Source organism: Lissotriton vulgaris, chromosome 1_1 (genome assembly GCF_964263255.1).
Source record: "Lissotriton vulgaris chromosome 1_1, aLisVul1.2, whole genome shotgun sequence".
In the NCBI taxonomy this organism is placed as follows: Eukaryota; Metazoa; Chordata; class Amphibia; order Caudata; family Salamandridae; genus Lissotriton; species Lissotriton vulgaris.
The window spans coordinates 1,701,312,002-1,701,327,072 of record NC_141685.1 but is presented as its reverse complement, the minus strand read 5'-3'; the positions used below and the strand labels follow the sequence as shown (position 1 = coordinate 1,701,327,072).

The window sequence follows — 15,071 nt, the reverse complement described above, 5'->3', positions numbered from 1 at the left end:
GCATCAGTTTTAGATGCTAGTGCTCTGCTACACTTGCTAATCATAGAGGCATTCTGGGCCCCCCTCCTGGCAGTGCTCTGGTCAGCTAACCGGCATGCTTTTAAGCCTCGCAACCATTGCCCTATGTACAAAAAAGAATATCTGAATCCCTAATTTCTATGGCTGGATTTAAACTGGTGCCCTGAATCCTTGGACCAAACACACATAAAATATGAAAACAAATAAAAGATGTAAAATACACACAGAGAGTCATGAACATAAGCCTAGTAAATAATAACGCTAAAGAGACCTTGTTAAATTGCAGTTGGCTGACCTCCTGTTCACAAGACAGTGCCACAACAGCTGAGAAGCGTTCTGGGGCAAGTTGATAGCCCAGAATCTTCAGACTGCTGCCAGCCTCCACGGTGCAGTACCCGGGGCCAAGACCTGATGTTCAAAATTGCACCCAAGTTCGCTGAGCCCGGGAGAGTCATTGGAGTGCAACTTGGTTGCCCAGAAACCGAGTTATTGCCAAGGGAAGAATTTGGCTATGACCATGATATCAGGCAACTGGTAGCTCAGTGGCGATTGGACTTCTACCAGCACTGGGAGGACTTTGAGGGATGTCAACACTGTGACCTGAACCTCCTCACCACCTTCATGGGTTAAGGAGTAGCCGCAGGAAAAACCCCTGTCAAATGCATTGTGCTCACATCTTCCTTGAGCAACTTCAGCATCCCTTTCATCAGGACCACTACCATAGGAAGGCATTGCAATGAATAAAGTGCCTGAAACTGACCGAATACTACATAATTTGTTCACCTTACTGTTTCTGTGGACCTTTCTCCCCCCTCTACTGACACCCTACTGGAGTTGGTCACTTAAAGTGAATCTAAGTGACCGCAGTACAACTAGCCCAACTTTTTGGTGAAAACGTTTCTGTGTCATATTGCATTGAATTTGCCAATGCTTGTTTGCAGCTGAGTGAAATGCTTTGATTTACCATACTTTGTAAATTTTCGATCTCCACCACCCTCCTGTGGATCTTTCCATTATGATGTCTAAGAATACATAAAAATACAGTCTATTTTTTTTAATTGGTGTCGGATTTCTTGGGTGCATTTCAATTTCCTCTTCAATTGTTTTGGAGCTGTTTAAAGCTTTACACTTGTTGCTTTATGTAAGCCTTGCTGCTCAGGGCCACAGTTACCCAGGGATGAGCTTAAGGTTTGACAAACGAAACCAACCAGTCCTAAAGGGGTTGGTAAGTGTAGTACCCTGTGAGGTCACACAACCACAACATATAATGAACCATATTTCTTCCCACAAAGGGAAAAACTTGGGTTTAATTAAAATCGTAGCCATGAACATATGAACCCTGGTAGCGATGGAATTTGCTTTACCCTGTAGAATTCAATCATGTGTTCAACATCATTGTTTTTTACATTTCACATTCATTTGCAGAACCTCAAGGCATATACTGGGAATCAATCAGAGAAGAGCCGCAGAAACTTGAGTCTGTCACAGAGTGTGACTTCAGGACACCAGACTATGAAACTGTCAGAATGACAATCGAGGACTTTCTGTTGCATAAACTGTTGGGCAAAGGAAGTTTCGGCAAGGTAAGTTTGAATGGGTTCTTGCAATATGAAAAGAGTAATATAATGAATTTCTTTTTATGTAGTGCGGAAACATTGTTTTGAGAGCTTCAAGATCATATGTTAACTATTACCCAATTCATAGGTACTCATTTCAAGAAAGTATGAAAATGTGCATCTGCTCAACTGGAATAGGACCCAGTGATCAGTAAATTATTTGAGATCTCTCCGGTGGATTGAATTAACGTGGTAGAGTTTCATCAGTATACTCCCAGTCACAAACATTCTTTGTGTTTAGCTTCCATCAAGCACTATTATTATTAATCGTGACCACCCCTCTTCAAATGGTCTTTCTGAAAGCCTTTTGAAATTCTAGCAAATAGCACTATGAAAATGAGAAATCTATTTTTTTTTTATCTCATGCAAGAGTCTATATAGGTCTAAAATCTCACGTTTATCCAGTTAGAGTAGGGCAGTCTCACAAAAAAATGTGGACCACTTTAATTTGTTGTAAAGTATCTATCCCCTCAGTACTGTAATTTATTTGCACCAGATATCAGGATTGTCCTTATATAGCACTAAATAAATGTTAGCTTCCTCAATATGTGCACCTTGAGATAGCGTTGACTGTTCAATTTCATTCACTCGAGATGCTTTTATGCCAACAGTACTGTAAGAACAATATCTCCCATTGTAAGCTCACTCTACTGGTTTCTGGTGAATTCATTCCTTAAGTCAGGAGCTCTAGTTGTCAGGGTTTGAATGGTCTGCTTGAGCGGTGATCTTTTGCCACCATATTCTTTGGGGTCAGTAGACTAAAGTTACAAATAACCCATTTTCTGTGACTGAAGAACCCACTCTAAAACATTTAAATGGCCATGTATGCATATAATTAACACAGTCCGTTAATTGAAAAGGGGGAGGGCACCTAAGAGGAAAAGTTGTACAAAAGTTCTGTATTAGTTTAAAAAAACAGTGAGCAAAAAGACGGAACCACATTTCGACCAGGAGGTCAACCTCACCCCCTAACAGTAGTCGTTTGTTTGTTTCACCCTATCAAATTGCCATGGCCCATGCTGTTCAAAGTATCCTGACACAGTGCATTCTGGGAGTTGAATTTAATCAATTCATACCATATCAAATATAATCAAAGTAATCCTTGGTTATTGACTCCGAGCTCAGGGGTTGTAAAAAGAGGTCTCAGTATGTTGGTCCAGCGCAAAAAATATTGCTAAGCAAATAAGAAATCCAGTCCAGCAATTTTCTTTTTTTTCCCATATAATGTTTTTTGGGGTTCCGTGATCAATAATGTAGTGTTGATGATCCGTTAATTTACAATCAAAAACAACCATATTAAAACATTCCTAGGCAGCAAAGGAGCTTAAAGCCAAAGAAACAGCTTCCTTTCGAACTTGCACAGGAAGGATACCCTGACATCTGTTTTGCCTCAGCGATGGATCCTCTGAAGTTTAGAGATCCGGCCAGGCAGGCGGGGATCTCTGAAGGTGTGGATCAGACCTCGCTACAACTGAGGATGGCACAGTTTGTTAGCTAGTGGCTCACCCGCCAAGGTCTAAATGACCCTGTTAACTAGTTTCCCCTGTGAGAAAAAACAACTCATCCATATTAACCCTGGGCGAAGTACTACGCTACGCTTGCGTAGTTTGCAAACTTTGCGCTACTTCGTACTACGCGAATTGCAGGTAGCAGAGTGCAAACACACGTAGCGTAGTGCAGCGGTCATTTTTTGCTTGCTTGCTCGTGGTCCTCAACGGCAGGTTGGCGACCGCGAATGAGCAAAATGAAATCCCTGTGAGACATTTCCTTGTTCGCGATCAGCAACATTAAGTTGCCAATCGCGAGCGTGGAAAATAAACCTCCAGGCGAGATTCTCAACACGGGGAGGTCAGGTTTCTCATTGCGAGTGGTCGCGTATGCTCGCGATGAGAAACTACCAGTCTCCATTGATAAAGCTGCCGCTCGAGTAGAAATCTACTCGAGCGGCAGAAAACGACCGCTTGCACTGTGCAAGATGCGGTTTGCACTAATTTCACAGTGCGGACAAGCATCCAGCACTGTGAAATAAGTGCGAACATCATTTTGCACAGTGCACTACGCAGTTCGCGTAGCTACACGTAGCTCGCGTAGTGTGAAGTGCACTTCGCGTAGCTTCGCGTAGCTACGCGTAGCGCTACTACGCCCAGGGTTAATTTTAATTGCGTTCCGTAGAAAGGGTTTTTTTTCACAGCAAAAGCATGCATTCCATCTGGCAACACAGATTTTAAAGTGCAAAATGCACAACAAATATAAATGTGAACAGTCACACAGTGCACTTTCTCCTGTCACAGGCGTTGAGTTAAATGTTTAAGCACACCAGACATACTCCTGAAAATCCGCTGAATTCACAGATTTCCAGGACTTTTGACTTAGCCCTTCGTGAACAAAAACTAAGCTTTGGAAATTCCATCAGGGTTCGTTAGGGTGGTTTGAATGTAGCTGTATCAAAAGCGGAGATAGTAGTTACCAGGTCCAGCAATACTTTGATCAAGAGAAAGAGAAAACGAAAAATTCAAAGTTTCTTAAAATACAGCCAGCCAAGAATTTTTTTTAAATTATGAGCTGAACCTCCAAATCAGCAGGCCCTTCATTGTTCCTCATATGTTGCACCATTCCTAGCACCATCTTTGGCTTTCTATTCGATAAAAGATCTTGGTTTTCCAAAAGTTCATGCAATTTGGCTGGAGGTCTGGAAGACTGATGCATCACTTTCTCATTTACTTTGTGACAATGATGAATACCCTACGAGTGCTCCCTGTCTCTGAAAAGGTTACCATTCTCTGCTAGGTATTCCTTGCCGAGCTGAAGAAAGTAAATCAATTTTTCGCTGTGAAAGTATTGAAAAAAGACGTGGTTTTGATGGATGATGACATAGAGTGTACGATGGTGGAGAAGCGCGTCCTGTCACTGGCCTGGGAGAACCCGTTTCTCACACACGTCTACTGCACATTCCAGACTAAGGTAAGCTCTCCCATACTCACAGCGAAACGTGCTTCATCTAAAGCATTACAGGCATTTGAGCTGAAACCCCAGAGCACAGACAAAGCTTAAATATTGTACACTCAAAGCGAAAAGCATATTTTCTGAATGTGTTAGCAAGAGTCCGTTTATTGTGGCCAAAATGAGTTGTTCTTCTGTACGGTATGGTAAAATAAATCTGTAAACACAAACATGCTGAGACAGATGCAATAAGGGACGGTTATTGGATTTTTAGGGACCCCTAACAGAAAGAAGACGTGCGAGGCTTCTCTTGTGACATCACAGGAAATGGCATCACAATAGGTTACTATTAGTCGTCTGGCATAGTGAAAGCAACTTTGCAAGAAGCAACTTTTCTTGTGCTGATATCGCTATATTAAATACGCATATCATTTAGAGCCCTAATACAATAAGTGCATATATTTTAAATACATTATATTATTCACATTGGGTGGAAAGCTTTGGTTTACATATTTCCAAAGGTACATATTTAATCAAATGCTGACAAACTGTTTCGAGATTACTACATTATCTATGTATGTATGTGGCATTTAAATAGTACAAAAGTAGCCTAATGACAGTAGACAGTTGTAAATGCTCAAACTCAAAGACCGAGTCATTGTGTGATAGGAGGTGGGTAGCTGGTTTGTTGACTACTACCACATCATGAGTTAGTGTTCTTTAAAGAGGTGAGTATTCTGCCATTTCCTACATTGGCGCAGGATTGTGGCTGCAATGATGGGTAGGATCATATTGTTTCAGATCTTTGCTGCATAGATTGGAAAGGCCTTTTACCATGTGTTTTTTTCTCTCCATTTTTACTCTTCATCTTCCATCTGAAAGGTGTCTTTGTAGATGATGCAGCTGGTTTTGTTTGCAGCAAGGTGCGCCTGTGGAGTTCCATCAGGGTGGAGTGATGTGGTCACATTTTTTCAGGCACTAATGAGGTGTGTTGCTGTTGCAGTGGTACTCCAGAAATAATTTCTAAACCAGGATCACCGTTTCCCTGAAATGTCCAGTCACACATTCATTCACCAGTGGGGCCCATAACACTACACACTTTCTCTGATCACCTTGGCTTTACTTCAGGGATTGGTGAAATACAAAGGAGTAATGCTGTAACATTGGTGGAGTGTCTAAACCTACTTAACTAATTATTATTTACACCTGCAGTTTTAAAACGGTTTACCATGGTTTTCAACAAATGTCAATTTTATTCCGACACACCACCATAGTGGCAATAGATCAACTAGTAAGAAAAATAGGCGTAGCAAAATACAAGACCAGCTTTAATTTTTCATTTATCTAATTTTTATTAAAAGCAACATTTTAGCATGCCTGATATTTAGGCATTTAATAATTCTTTATTCAGGAAAATTTCAAAAACTTTATTTAAAAAATGATCATTTATTTTAAAGCTCGGAAAATAGACATTTATTTAAAAGTTCAGTGTAAAGTTTAGCAAAGAACAGATAGTTCCCAATTCATTATCTCCTAACATCCCTAACTAACGCCCTCATCTTATCCTTCAGTCCTGCAAAAGAAACAAGAAATAAACTTAAAGAGTCTTACATCCAGAAATCGATCTGCAATCCGACAGCACTTCGAGATGAAATCGAAAGGAGCGATACTTTAACACAAAATGAGGGGTTTTTATACACTAATTTCCTAACTTAATCTATCTAAAAAGTATCTAACATCACCAATTCGGATTCTGATTGGACAATTTTGGGGTGGGTGAGCATCTCCTCACCATCACAACATCATGTTCACGGTGAATAAACAAATTAATAAAGGGGTATTGTTTAGGAAAGTCTTTGGCCTAGTCACATCCTCGACTGGTAACTTCTCAGATCTTTCCCACGTTCAAACACTCGAATGTCCATGTTTTGGCACCCATCCTGACTTCTAGGGCGCAGTAACCTTGAACTTCCCATCCCAGCACAGGCAGCTCACTCTCACTTACAGGCTTTGAGCGCACATGCACAGTTCTGCACTCGCTTGCAGTTTACCAGGGCAGCCATGTTTTCACTAGGCCTCAGAGGCCACTTTTGGAACTATCGTAGAAACAAACACAAATTCATGTTAAATATGGAACTAAAGCCCTTCTGTTTACCTCCCACCTTCCTAATGTTTCCCCAGTAGTTATTATCTAGCAAATAAGCTATATAAATGCGTTTTATACTTACATATCCAACGACTTTTCCAGCACAAAAACGTGTACAATAAGCACATTCATGCTGCGTTTGTTTATATTAAGCTGTGCCTTAGTCCACATCACAATAACAATACAAATTAGTTAGTTATATTGCTTCATGCAGGCAAAATTAGTACTTCCACGTGTACATATGTGTGCAACTTATACTATCGTTGATTATTTCACCACAACACATCATTAGCAAATGTTAACGTTATGGAACATTGACTTCACGAGGGGTACACAAAATTTTGCTTTGCCACCTCGCTCTATCAATGCAGCATGCAGGAAAACCTTAAAGTGGGCCAGTGCTTATTAACATTCCAAGATGATTTTCTTGCAACCCAGAGGCAAGAAATATTTGAAAGTAAACAAAACAGTTGAATTTTACTAGACTTCTTTTGAAGGTCTCACTTAAGTCATGGTAACATTCCAGAAACTACATAATGTAATTATAGCATACAATAATTTTCCCAGCTTTGCAACATACCTGGAAGGCTTACATCCAAATGGCATTAAATGATGCTTTGACCCATGCTCACTAGCTGGTGTATTTTTTTGGTCCTCAAAGGGCTGGACCATAACTACAAGGTACAGTAGAGGGGCGAGGTTTCTATGATTGCCACCTGGTCAGTATTTTACTGGCATGACAATATGTTTGTGTCTAAATCAGAAGAACAATTGAAGAAAGGAACACAAATTTGTATTTTTCCACGTTTTCTGCATGGGGACCAAGTTTGATTTGCATATGGTCGGTCCTCGTTTCTAATGTTACGTTACGTGACATGCAATTTTATAGCACATTGTCACCAGTGGAAGTATCATGGGGCTTTGCAGACGAGTGAAGGTTAGCTTCCTGGGAACTTACACGAAAATCTGATTCTCAAGCATTTTTCATAATTCAAGAAGAAATGAGAGACTCTAATGTAGAGTGGGATGTTGTTCCATACTTGAGGAGTGATGTATGAGAAGGCTCGACCATGGAAGAGGTGGACACTGATGTCGACGAGGCCCCTGAATCGGGGTGTTAGGAGTAGTGGTGCACTACAGATGGAGCCTACGAGCGGCTCAAACTCAGGGGAGTTGCAGCAGACAGAGGTACGTGTCCTTAGAAAGAAGTGGGGAACAGTTGTGTGAACAAGTGAGTGGACCCGGGGTGCGAGAGAATGCCCAAGAATGAAAGAGTGCGTTGTTTTTTTCGAGGTTTTTTCCCTTTCTCCTTTCTTGTTTCCCACCTGATTCCCTACAGACCTTTATTTTTCGGGGGATCCTTGTCAGCCCCTTTAATCCTTCACCACCGCCACAATAAGCCTTTTAATAATAAAACATTACTGGGAGTTGAAAGAACCTTTTCCACACTTAACGCTTCTGTTAACTATAACCGGCCTCACAAGGGTAAAGGAGTCTCTGTTTTTAGAAAAGTACTTTGGTTATTTCCGGAGTGTGTTTTCCTCTTTAAAGTCAAAAGAAAGGAGAAAACACTTAGCTAGGAGACTAGAATGTCTCTCTTCTTAATTGTCATGAATTATCTTAGCAAGAACCCCTGGGAAAAAGAAGACGCTAAGGGTGAACTAAAAACTATAAGTATAGATATAATTGTTTCCCTTTTTCTTTTCTACTGCGAGTGATATACTTGTGGCTACAGAAACCACCAGCACTGGGTGTGGTGATGGCTCTTTTTTTCATCTTAGAAATTATTATTGGTTCGAAACGTATCCATAGGTGCATGTGAAATAAAAGATTGTACATACAGGTCAAAGAGAATATCAGTGGCTCTTTTTTCACTTAAAGGTACGAATACAACTGTAACTATAAGCCCTGAAAAAAAAAACAGGCCTACGCGAAGTAAAGAAGGCAAACGTTTTAAAAACCTTTTTTAAAACGCTTTGGAGTCTGCAAACCTCTTTGTTCAGGAAACTGGCATAATGTTAGAAATTGGGGTCTCTAGTTAGCAATGGTTTGCACCTTTGTCCAAGTAGGAACCATTCTTCCTAGTCAGGGTAAGGGAGATACACTGCTAAAATAATGCCTGCTCACCTCCTTGTAGCTTGACCTGAGCAGACAGACTTATCTCAGAGGCAGTGTGTAAAGCATTTGTTCACACATACAGTAATACAGTTAAATCACTACAAATGGACACCACACTAGTTTAGAAAAATAAGAAAACTTTATCAAAACCAAACAGACCAAAACAACAAAAATGCACAATACAGTAAATAAAATGTAATCCTTAGAAGGCAAAAACAATTCTGTCCATAGCAAACTATAAATGAGACACTTTCAACACAAAGTACCTTGAATGCATTACAATCATGAACAAAAACAGCCACAGGGAACGTTATGCATCGGTTCCTCACGCCCAGGAATGGTGATGCATCAGTTCTGTACACAGGAGAGGGGATGCATCAGTTCCTTACCGAAGGGGAGGTGATGCGTTGATTTCTTACTGTGCGGGGAGGTGATGCATTTGTTTCTTAATGCTGCCCTGGTGTAATTGTAGACTTGGCACGCAGTTGCGTTGCTTGGGGATTGTGGATGCAGTGGCTCTCAATTGCACAGCAACGGTGCTGCGTTGGTCTCTCCAGCCGCTATCCCATGATGCGTTGGTTCTTTCGTTCCGCAGAACAGGGCCTGTGTTGTAATCGGTGTGGTGATCTCGGACTTTGGAGGTGAGTGCACTGGATTCGGCGTGCAGTGATTTCTCCAGCCTCAGGTAGGCGCTGCATCCGTTTTTTCAGTGGCACAGTGGCAATGCGTTGGAAACAGGTGTAGTTGCATCGCGCTTCCCTTAGTTGCATCTCTTTTCCATCTCCCAACACCTGGAACATCCTCCAGAGGCCTGACACAGCAACAGGCACCTCTTGGCAGGTCAGAAGTCCCATCAAGGTAGTTCAGGGGAGCTGGTGGTGGAGTATTTGTGTCCCTGAGACTTCAGAACTGGAGGCAAGCTCTACTTCAAGCCCTTGGAGATCTTCTTCAAGCAGGATACACAGCACACATCAAAGTTTTTATCCTTTACTTTCCCAGCTCTTCTCCTTGGCAGAGGTTCTTCTTGAGTCCAGAAGTATTGAGGTCTGGGCCTCAATATTTATATTTCAAATCTCTTTGTTCTCTTATGTCAGAGAGACTCTGTGCTCAGTCAAAACTAGTTCTGTCCTCTGGTCGAGCTTCCCGGCAGGAGGTAGAGACAGCATTCTATAAGGCAGACAAGGCCCATTCAGATGAAAGGAAATCTCCCCTACTTTAAATGCAGCCCAGATCTATTCAGCTCAGCCCTGACTCATCCAGGAGAGGCAGGACAAACCTCAAACCCCCCAAGTGGCTGTCTACAGTGAATGCACAACCTCAACCCCTTGTCATTCCAAAGCCAGACAGTCAATCAACAAACCATCAGAGGCACACAATTTGGCTGAGTGAGCAAATACCCACATTCTAAAAGTGGTATTTTCAAACACATAATATAAAATTCATCTTTACTAAAAGATGTGTTTTTATATACTGAGTTCGGGCATACTAAACTTCATCTTTTTATCTTGTCACCATGAAAAGTAATACTTATAAGATGTTATAAATAAACTCCCATTCTATCCTATTGGACAGATCGCCTTTCAATAGGAAAAAACTAAATTCACTGTAGTTCACTATCATGACTTGTTACACACATCAGGACATGTCCTACCTTTCACATACACTGCATCCTGCCCACAGATGAACCTTGCACCTACCTTAGGGGTGACTCACATGTAACAAAAGAGAAGGTTAGGGCCTGCAAGTGGGTGCACTTGCCAGGTCAATAGTAGAGACTGCATGCAGACACTGCAGTGGCAGGTCTGAGACATTTTCAACCCCTTCCATGCGGCCGCGATTCTGCGCCTGTGCGGCAGAATCGCGAGTGGGCGGGTTTATGACGGCCCCCAGCCGTCATCAGCACACGAGCACCGTAGTGCATGACGGCTGGGGGCCGTCATCAGCATGGAAGGGGTTAAAAGGCTGTTTGTGTGGATGGTAGGATCAGAGCTGCAGGCCCACTAGCAGCATTTGAGTGACGGGCCCAGGGCACGCAAAGTGCGCCGTACTAGGGACTTAGTAATAAGCCAAACAGGCCAATCATGGAACACCCTTCTTTAACAATTTACACAGACAGAATATGCACTTTAGCACTGATAAGCAGTTGTAAAGTGACCTGAGTCCTAAAGCCAAGAAAAATAGGGTCACGCTGAAAAAGCCAGGCCTAACACATATATTACATTTTAATAGCATAAATATATTCACAAAAGTTAGTTCCAAAATATTTATATATATTATGTGGTTAAATATTTATGAAAGTCTACTGTTTGTATTTTACTTCTTTTCCTTTTGAGTTTTTTAAACTGCGATTATTAATCTTCTTGGTCATGGGCTTCTGTTTTTACATAATTTGCATATACTTTCCATTTCAGATAACATGGCAATAAATCTCAAGAATTCAGAAATAAGGCGATAGGACTTTTGTACAGTTTTGCAAAGGCTTGGTTAAGGAGGAAGATTGATGTTTCCGCATTAGACCAACGCCGGTGCACGTTGAATGTGAGACGTCGTTGCACATAGTACCTCTTGGGCACAGGGCACAGGGCACAGCTCTCGGCTGGTACCTTTTATCAGCAGAATTTAACCAGCTGCACCTCACAGCCGATGCCTTTTGTCATGATTTAGGCAGCCTTTCCTCTGGCCTTTCGAGAGAGCAAAGGGATCATTTGACCTGTATGAAAGGCACAGTAAAACATGCTCGTGCTGCTGGATCTGGGAGCATGGTTAAAACTATATTTACATAGATTCTGGCACATGAAAGAGGGACGGGTGGCTTGTGTGATCCGTGGCTGCGAGTTATTACTGGTAAAGGTTTCTAGGCCGACCGGAAGCCTCAGATATGGAGCTTCAAACAGTGAAGAAGAGCACAGAGCTGTCAAAGAAACATTGATTTTAAAAGGCTGCCTGATTCAAAGGATTAACAGAATCCAGAAATGAAAAACAAAAGGTGAAATGTTACTTTAAAGAAGTAATTACGATCAAATGAAATTCTAATAAAAATGAATTTTTCAGTCACGCTGCAAGGTGACGTCGAAGGCCCAGACGACAGTCAAAAGGAAGGAGGACGAGGACGGCAGTGCAAGATTTTTCCACAGGAATCCTGCTGGTTTTGCGGTCGATGATCAGTGGAAAAATCTATTTAATACTACTGCTGGAGTGCATTAAAAAACAACTGGCCAGGCAGGCAAGTAGCCCACCAGTGCCTTTCAGCGTCGGGATGACTATGTGGTTTTGGCTTCGAGGACGCCCTACACTTGCAGTGGCAAGTAAAACACGTCACAATTTTACTGATAGCTTGTTACTATAGCAAAAAATCCGAAATCCGTGCCTCTTCCGCTACAGCTCATCGTGTGCTTTTTTTGTGAGGGAAAATTAAGTGTAGAAGCCGTTTGTCAAGCGCGGGTTATTGGCAGGAAATTGAAGCCTCGGCTCGCGGCCAGCAAGAACTTGCCCGGAAACCACGCAAAAGTCGAACTGTTAGCTGTCGAAGGAATGCACGTCTGTAGTACCATGGCCAGTGTGTAATGGTCTACTACAATGAAATGCCCACTTCCTCTTAGAGTCTAAGCAGTGCTGTTGTACAATGAGCAGCCGTTGTTTGTTAAAAATAAGTGACTGTTACAGCTTTCCACATTGAGTAGAACTACAGAAAATGTGACCTGCCACCCACTGGGAAGGCTTTCACACTGCTCTTAAAGAAAAGGACTTTCTCGGATGAAGTGTGAATCTTTCCTTTGACGTTCCTGTGGAAATATCCACGCCCCAGAGGAGAGTTACTTCCTTTCAGCATGATTTCTACTTCTACAGCCTTTTGTTCAGTTCCAAGATTCTAACACTCCAACACTCTAAACTAATGTTGTTTGTATCATTTTGAGTGCATCTCCTAGAGCTGGGGTTCTTGATATGTCTCATGACCGGATGTGGGTTGTTCCTTCCCAAACTAACATGCCCACCTATGCACTCTCTGTCAATTGCTTTTCTCAAACACTAATGGCTGTGGCATTTCTTGTCTGTCACTTCCTTCTTCTTTTACTATTTAACTCCCTGTTCTTCTTTATAGAAGAAGCTTGAACCTATTATTCCATGTATCACAAGTGCTCAAATAAGTGTGCATTTCGCAATCTTTGGTATTTTGTGTTGAAATCCTGCTCATACAATCCTGATGCATCTTCTGGAATCCTGCTCCAACTGGATCCCAAGCTCATCTACTCCAGTCTAGGGTGTTTGAGAGTAAGGCTCCTCTACAATTCTCTACTGTAATTCTCCTGCCTTCATGGAAGTTTCTTATGCATCTTGGCTCCATCCTCCATCTAGTAACCCCTCAGAAAGTTGCTATCACATAATACTGGTAGTGTTACCCAACAGAGGAAGGATGCACGCTTACATCTGGGAAGGCTCAACAAGAGAAGCATGAATAACAGCCATGTCCAGAGCTTGGCAGCTTGTGAAGCCAGTCTCCTAAATCCTAGCCTAAGTATGGACCCTTCTCAGCATATAGTGTAAACTCCACAGTGTGAAAGCCCAAAATATGACCAAGCTGCTGGATATTTTTTTGTAGTTGCCCTGGAGTTCTCTGATTTCTCTGATTTTCTGGAGATGCAGCCATATTAACAGATTTTATTAGAAAGTTTAATAGTCCATTTTGCCTTCTGACCAACTCGTTATTATTCAGATCAATCTAGAGTCAGCTATCTCATCAGTTGTCTTTAGTGCAGCCATAACCTGGCCCACTCACTTAGGGGTAGATTTACAAATTGTGTTGTGCAGCGCTGCATTAGCTTTGAAGCACAGGGTAGCAATATATTTACAACAATATCTTGCATCTCTGTGCTATCCCCTGCACTGGCACACATGCTGCTGCCATGCTCCGGCGCAGGCACCCTTGCATCATGGTGCAAGGGTGCCTGCGTTGTGGGGAGATTGTTTTTGTGCAGGAAGGGTGACCTTCCTGCACAAAAACAATCAAGGTGATTTCCTCTTCCAGTGCGTGTTGTAAACTGCAGCACGCAGTGAAAGAGAAAAAAATGAGGAGGACTCAGATAAGCCTGTTTAGACATTGAATAAAAGAGAACATCAAAGATGACTCGGCGAGATCTGCTCATCCTACAATTTTTCGGAATTGATTGAAACTGTCATGCCCATCAAATCTCATCTGAAAAACATAAGAAAGAAAGAAGGTGGTCAAGGTGACTTGGTCTAATATGCCCAGCAAGAATTGTTTTGCATAAGGTGGATTTCACTTGGCTGCTTCTCAATTAAGGAGCCCTGCAGTTCGGTGTTACTAGGGGAATTTTGCCTGAAGCAGAGACGGAATTGATATGAAGAGCCGGCATAAATTTATTGCAGTAACTCAGATCAGCTGGTCAGGAAATGTAGTGTTAAACCTCCAAAAAAAACAATGAACTGGCAGTGCCAGTCTCTTTTAAGGTAGTAGGGGATGAGATTTAAGCTACTTCCTTATGTTGGTTCAAATGATTTATCTATCCATCCATTTGTCCTCTTACAGAGATCTTTATGCTCTGACAATGGAATAATGATTCAAGTTTCAGCTGTTTTGGATAGTTGCATTCCTGAAATGTTTTGTCATGATAAGCAGGGCCGGACTGGTTACCGGGCAGTTGTGTGTGCTGCCGAGCTGGGGGCTGTTTTCGATGATAGGGATATGCGTGTGAAAAACGAAATTCGTTTTTCTTTTTTTATTTCAATGCGCACGCAGGTCCCCATCAACAAAATAAGCCCCCACCACAGAGAAATTAGCCCCCAGCTCGGCAGCACACACAACTGCCCGGTAGCCAGTCCAGCCCTGATGATAAGTGGCCTCCTAAGCATAACATCCCTTAGAAGGATCCTGAACCATGTATGGCATGTCCTTGAGTTATTGTCCTGTTAAGGAAATGACTGTTAGACCTGACACCATTGACGTGGGTCTCTCTTCCAATTTTTTGCTGTTGCCTCCTGTGTTTCTGCATTGTGTTGGACTCGGTTATGCTTTGGGCACTTTGCCACTGCTGTTCGGTGCCAAAGTGCACGTGCTCCCTTTGTAAATTGTTGTTATTGATTAGTAATTCCATGATTGGCATATTTGATTTACTTGTCAGACCCTACTATAGTGCACTGTGTGTGCCCAGGGCCTGTAAATCAAATACTGCTAGTGGGCTGCAGTACTGATTGAGCCACCCGCAGAAGCAGCCTGT

General features: G+C 42.1%; 1 protein-coding gene across 2 annotated transcripts in view; it reads left to right on the top strand.

Moving 5' to 3' along the window:
* Positions 1-15,071, top strand: part of PRKCQ (protein kinase C theta) — a 450,307-nt gene that overhangs the window by 203,691 nt on the left and 231,545 nt on the right. For both annotated transcript variants that reach the window (XM_086918954.1, XM_086918955.1), the window contains 2 exons: positions 1,444-1,601; positions 4,422-4,595. In XM_086918954.1, coding sequence (XP_086775080.1) covers positions 1,444-1,601; positions 4,422-4,595 — 332 coding nt within the window. The remainder of the gene's footprint in view (positions 1-1,443; positions 1,602-4,421; positions 4,596-15,071) is intronic.